This window comes from Anabas testudineus, chromosome 23 (assembly GCF_900324465.2).
Source record: "Anabas testudineus chromosome 23, fAnaTes1.2, whole genome shotgun sequence".
Taxonomy (NCBI): Eukaryota; Metazoa; Chordata; class Actinopteri; order Anabantiformes; family Anabantidae; genus Anabas; species Anabas testudineus.
The window spans coordinates 10,561,838-10,568,601 of NC_046631.1; the positions used below are offsets into that span (position 1 = coordinate 10,561,838).

A 6,764-nucleotide genomic window follows, 5' to 3' on the forward strand; every position below is an offset into this window, starting at 1 on the left:
CCTGAAACGAAAACTGTATTTTAAACACTGTTGTGTTAGATTCAGTTCAGATATTTAAAAAATTAATTTGTGTACAGATTTAGAGAGAGATCTATGTCAAAATTCAGAATACTTAATGAGAAAAATCATTCAGTGTGATCTTTTTTCTTTATTAAAAGGATACTTCCTAGAAATGCAGGCTGTAAATGTCTAGTACTTTCTGTAAAATAGCAGACAAAGATATCAGCTCCTTAGACAATTATATTTGAATAAAACCAGCAGCTGGTCAAGGTGGCTCTAATTTTAACCATTTTATGTATTGACAGGTAGTTAATCATAATTTTCTTGCTCCCAGTACCATTTTTCTACTACACTAACAAGCCGCTTTGTATTTTCTGGTATAAGGTGGAATTAAATGATAGGCAAATCAACACTGCTTGTACAGTCTACTCTTTTTGTACAATGTTTGTGAGCAAGGTTATGCAAATAGGGTTATTAATGACCCTCCTTTACAGCCCTTTTGACCCACTGGTATGTGGTACAGTCCAACTATTGCAAGCTGTGAACACTTTCTCTGATCGATTTAAGTAATTTCCACGCTTGTTTTTTCACAGTCTTGGTGATAAAACAGCTTTTCCTTTTTTTCTTTTCTTTTTTTTTTTTAATAAAATGTGGCGTAATGAGCATATTTACATGTTAAAATTACCAATAATTAAATTTCCACAGCAGAGAAAATCTGAGCATTTACACTGAACAACAGGGGGCGCTGTGTTATAGGACTGTTATGTTCATTCAGCCAATCAGCAACAAGGAACAACAGACGTCCCCGTACTTTATCCAATCACAGCGGACATTGTTCGGAGGTCGTTTATTGACGGGGAGAAGGTGACTCCTCGACTCATTCTCCCGTGTTTCTTGCACATTTTAACAAATTATCCAAAAGTTGACTGTTATTTGACAAATAGGCAAACATGTCTTCTTTTAGTAGAGCACTGGGAGTCCTTCGAACCGGGACCCAGTTGCTTAGACGCGGTCCACCAAGGATAACGACGAGAAAGTGAGTGTTGTCAAACCTTCTGCTAGCTTAACTATGTTAGCAGTAGCTGCGACCAGCTAACATTTCATCGATTAAATAAAAAACATTCGACTTATTATGACACAGAACTATGTTATATTTACATGACATCAACTGAATGTGGATTTTAAATGTTTTTTAATGTCGCAGGGCTAGCGGAGGTCCGCATATTGAGCCGCAGTACAGGCAGTATCCGCAGATAACGAAGAAGCAGAAATTTGAGTCCGAGCTCATCAGTGGTCTCATGTGGTTCTGGATCCTTTGGCACTGCTGGCATGACCCTGATGCAGTTCTGGTAAGTACACACTTACAGTACAATTGTTTTGCTTTAGTTTCCACAGCAAGACAAGTATTTGCATCAGGAAACTAAAATTAAATAATACAGATACACAAAGTAAAACATTGTAGTGCATAAGGCGTTTGGCATCCGATTTGGGCTCATAAATAAAGTTAAAACATACACACAAATAGCACTATACACAAAATCAGCCAAAAAAAAAAAAGACAGAACCACAAATGCACATGTGTATATACATTCCCTTTAAAAAATATTTGAGGCCAGTTCGTATTTTTTCTGTAGACTGAAAAGTTTTGGGTATGACATCAAAAGATGAATATGAGACAAAGGATCAACATTTCAGCTTTTATTTCCAGGTGTTTACATCTGTCGAAGTTATCGACAGGTGTGTTTTGTTGCCCAGGTGTGTCTTATTACATTGATTATTCAAACAACAAATAGCTCTGAATTCTATGCTCGGATTCAGATCAGGGTTTTGCCTGTTCTGACTGTATTTATAGAGGTGTAACCAAAACCAAATAGCTGTCTGTCGCAACAGTGACACAAGAAATTGTGAAGTTGAGAGAAAATAGAAAATCAGAGCCATTACACAAACGCTGGTTACAGCCAGTTAAATAATTTATAATGTCCTGAAGAAGAAAGAAACCACTGGTGTACTAAGTAACAGATGATAAACTGGTAGACTAAGGAAAACAGCAGTTGACGACAAAACATTGTGAGAGAAAAGAAAGACCCTAAAACAGCTGTTGGTAACATCCGCAACAACCTCTAGAGGGCAGGAGTGAAGGTATGACAATCCACTGTTCACAGAAGACTTCATGAACAGAAGTACAGACCACACCAGAAGAGGCAAAACACTCATTAGATTCAATTCAAGATTCAAAAAACTTTATTGAACATTATAAAATCTGCTCCTCTGTCCAGCGAGCCGTTGTGTAGTGGGTGGGAGGGATTGTCCAGGATTGAGAAGAGTTTGGAGAGCATCCTCCTCTTAGCTACAACATGTAGAGGGTCCAGCTTCACCCCCAGACAAGAACCAGCCCTCCGGATCAGCTTGTTTAGTCTGTTAGTGTCTGCCATGTTGCGGCCCCAGCAGACCACAGCATAGAAGATGACACTGGCCAACACAGACTCATAAAACAACTTCAGCATGGTGCTGCAGATGTTGAAGGATCTAAGTCTCCTCATAAAGTACATCCTGCTCATTACAGAAAAAGGCTTCAGCTCATGTTTCTTTTTGTACAATGCTGCTGAGTTCTTTATCCAGTCAATTTTGTTGTCCAAGTACACTCCCAGGTATTTGTACTCGGATACCTCCACCTCCTCCCCCTGTATAGAGAGAGGGATGACAGGACTCTGAGATTTCCTGAAGTCCATCACCAGTTCCTTTGTTTTATTGATTTTGAGTTGCAGATGGTTGAGTCCACACCAGTCCACCACTCCCCGGTACTCTGTGACGTCTCCACCCTGAATACATCCTACAACTCATCAGAGAACTTGTGAAGATGACAGGACTCTGAGTTGTACCTGAAGTCTGAGGTGTACAGGGTGAAGAGAAATGGAGATAGAACTCTGCCCTGTGGAGCACCTGTGCTACACACCACAGTGTCAGACACACCGTTCTGCAGGCGGACGTACTGCAGACAGTTAGTGAGGTAGTCCATGATCCAGGAAATCAGGGGAGTGTCAACCTGCATGTTTATTTCTCTCCCAGCGGTGCAGGATGGATAGTCAAATCATAAAATCATAAAACATGATCCTCACTAAGTCCACAACGTATGTATGTATGATGGTGTCATCCACTATAACTTGGGGTTGATAGGCAAGAAAATTAGCAAGAAGAACAGGAAGGCCAAGGTGGGATTTACCAAAAAGTACAGAAATTAGTCTAAACAATTCTGGGATAATGTTTTATAGAATGATGAGACAGAGGTTCATTTTTTACCAAAGTGATGGAAAGACTAAAGTTTGAGGAAAGAAGGGATTTGCTCATGACCCCAAACATACAAGCTCATCTGTGAAAACACTGGAGGTAATGTCACGGCTTCTTCTGGGACAGGCTCAATCATCTTCACTGATGATGTAACACATGATGGCAGCAGAAAAAATGAACTCGGAAGTCTACAGAAACATTTTGTCTGCCTATTAATAGAATGATGCAACCAAACTGATTCCAAGACGCTTCATCATGAAGCAAGATAATGACCCAAAACACACTGAAGAAACAAACCCAAATGTTTTCAGTCTACAGCAAAAATAAAGGAGCTGTCCTCACTGTTCCAATACTTGTGGAGGGGAAAGTACATGTGTATGTCAAGTATATTGTGTAAGAGTGTATGTGACTTTACATATAAGTATTGTAAACTTTTCCAGCTGTTTAATCAGAGCTATTAACCTTTCATTGATTGAGCAGACCGTGACTTAGAATTGTATTTTTAAAATCAGTCAAATGGTAAAGTATTTATGAGCCCTTTAAATAGTCTTGCACTTTAAAACTCTTAGGATGCCCTTCTCATCTTGACAGTGCCACTATCACATTTCCGGGTCAATTTAGCAAGTTTATTAACTTACATATTGTTTTAATAACTGAGAATATAATAAGATAAAACATAATGCATGAGGTTTTTGAAGTAATGTTTTGAATGTGACAATGATGGCACTTCACTTTTGTCTCGGATCCATTATTTTTAAAGTATGTTTGCATAATGACTTTATAGACCTGATTACTAATTGTGAGGCCAGTAGGTCAGATCATAGCACACACATACAGTCGAGCAGCTGAGGTTGACATGCATGATTTTTTAATATAAAAGAAGTTACAGAAAAAGGCTTCAGCTCATGTTTCTTTGATAAATTTACGGTGGAGATATTTGTTAAAAGCACATGTTTTTTAATGTTTATTTATTCAGTGCAGATTGTTTTTACATTTGTCAAGTTGTTAATGTGACTATAACTAAGTTTCATCTCTGTTCTTTAGGGTCACTTCCCCTGGCCTGATGCTTCTCAATGGACAGATGAGGAACTTGGAATCCCACCAGATGATGAAGAATAAGGTTATTTGTTTTTTTGTTTCTTTTATTTAAATACAGCTTTACCTGACAATCTAAGGCCCGTATCATGAAGCTAGATTAGTGTGTCAGCCACCTGCCTTTCTGCTCCACTCAGTTTGTAGTGTCACAAAGCTGCATCACAGAAAAACATTTTAATTTGAATGACACAAGGTTTGTTTAATTAATAGATTTGAGGTTAGGATTGTTCTGTCACTGTGGCTCCGAAAACTATTAGCTGAGTTTGTGATAGTTGGAAATGGAAATAGAAACATAAGCTATGTTTAAACAATGAGCAGGGAATGGACGGGTGAAAATAAAAATGGTTCTTTGAGGCAGGTGAAGAGTTCAGTGGCTATGGACACTGTCAAATCAGTAAAGATAGGCTAGTATCCTAAGACTGCATGATATTAGTAAAGTTTATTATTAAAATTCATAATAAAGTTTTATCACCAAGTGCTCGGGCAAGAACAGGGACAGGCCTGGAGTAGAGATGGGTGCATGGACAACGATTAAGTTTAAATCTTACAGGTGCACTGGAAGAGATTAGAGACATTTGAGAAGAAGAGCGGGAGATTTAATGTATGGATGTGGTGAGGAAACGTGGCAGCAGAAGATAATAGACTTGTCTGTTTGAAAGTGAAGACATCTTGACAAACAAAGGAAGAGCTCATTATTGCAGATAAGGAAAGGAAGAAAGGAGAAAGTTTTAGGTGAGCACACAGAAAGAGGAAGGATATGTGGCGTGTTTTAAAGCTGCATACAGATAAGGACGGGGATTTGGGACAGTAAACCACCCCATGGATGTTATGGATGTAAATGTTCTATAGGTTGTGTAAGATCCTCTAGATGTGTTTCTGTGGAGCGTCATTAGGGTTGCATGGAGGAAGTAACTTGTTCCTTGGTTGTAGAGAAGGGCAGGAGGGACCTTTATCTGTAAGGAGAAAGATTCTGTTGATCTTGCCTCAATGCAGAAAGTAAGAAGTTATTCAGTGTTCTGTCAGAAAGGAGGGAAGAAACCTTCATGTGATATTTCTAAATATTGCAAATGCTTTTAGTTCTTTTGCAAACAGCTTATTGTGAATTCTTTGTCAGATTTTACTTAAGGGTGGCAGCAGTTTGCACAGTTTTACATTGGATACTGAGGTAATTAAAAGGACATGTAAGGGGTCATATGAGGAGAGAGGCTTACAGATGGAAGCAGATGCCTTATTACCTGTTAAGATGAGGATCACTGCTTAGATGGTGCATATTGGGTTGAGCAGCACCTGTTAGCTCAACAGTGTCTGGTTGTGTTGGGTTTGCATACTGGTTGGTGGTAATAATGGAATTCAGCTGATGATGGATGTTTCTGCTGAGTGTAGGTAAAGAGGAAGGTGGACCATATGATGTTGTGACGCCAAATTACGTTAGATGCTAAGACAGGTAGTCATTTATAGGGGCTGGTAGTAATGTAAAAACTGAGCGGGCCAAGGTGTTCAGAGGAAAGTGTCTTTAAATTCAGTGGAGCTAGCAGCTTAGTCTAAGCAGACACACGGTAGGTGGAAATACAAGCAGCTTTATAAACAATCAAATAATATCTTTAAAACATGATATCTGTGCAGCTGTTATCTGTGGTAAAATAATAAAAAATATTTTAACTGGATTCATTTTATTATTTTTATGTTTGGAGGTGGGGAAACAATATTTCTCCCTGTGGTCCTTGGTAATTTAGCTCATCCTTTTCTAGATGGGATTTTAGGATAAATTAGAGGATATGTTGAAGTGGAGGCAGACACTGTGTGAGGTGAATTTGACTTGAAACGTGTATTCCTGTTCCTGGAGTCATTGTTTAAATATTTATACAGGCATGAAAAGCGAATCAGTAAATCATCTTCTCTGACATTTTTATTAATAAGCGCGTGTGGGTTTAAAAATGTTGGAAAACAGGAAGTACTGATGTTAATTTGGCAAATGAATTGGAATTTTTATGTATTTTTGTTTCCAAAGAGTTTTGTGTTAGTATATCTTCACAATGAGCTGATTGTTAGTGATTAACTGGAAGGACAAGTAGGGCAGGATTTAAGTTATAGGAGGAGCACTTTCAGCTGTAACTACTAGAGAGGGTGTAAAACTACTGGTATACAGGCAGCACACTGTGGTAAAAATCACAACACCTCCACTTGTGAGATTGATTCTTCTGTGTTTAGTCTGCTTTACCTTACCCTGCATTACTTCAGATACCAACTGAGGTGCAATGTCTTTTCTTTTGTTTTTAGATAACCACGAGGAATTCAAGCTGCTGGACAAGTCTTTGTGGAAATCTTCTTTGAAACTCATTACTGTACATAGACAAATAAAAATCTTTACGTAAGTAACACAGTGT

At 38.5% G+C, this 6,764-nt stretch overlaps 1 protein-coding gene across 1 annotated transcript; it reads left to right on the forward strand.

The window, feature by feature from the left end:
• Positions 1–830: 830 nt before the first annotated feature.
• Positions 831–6,758, forward strand: ndufb2 (NADH:ubiquinone oxidoreductase subunit B2). Its single transcript, XM_026360995.1, has 4 exons — positions 831–1,036; positions 1,205–1,349; positions 4,330–4,405; positions 6,658–6,758. Exons 1-3 carry the CDS (start codon positions 951–953, stop codon positions 4,402–4,404), a joined length of 306 nt encoding a protein of 101 aa, XP_026216780.1. The 5' UTR covers positions 831–950; the 3' UTR covers position 4,405; positions 6,658–6,758.
• The last annotated feature ends 6 nt before the right edge of the window (positions 6,759–6,764 follow it).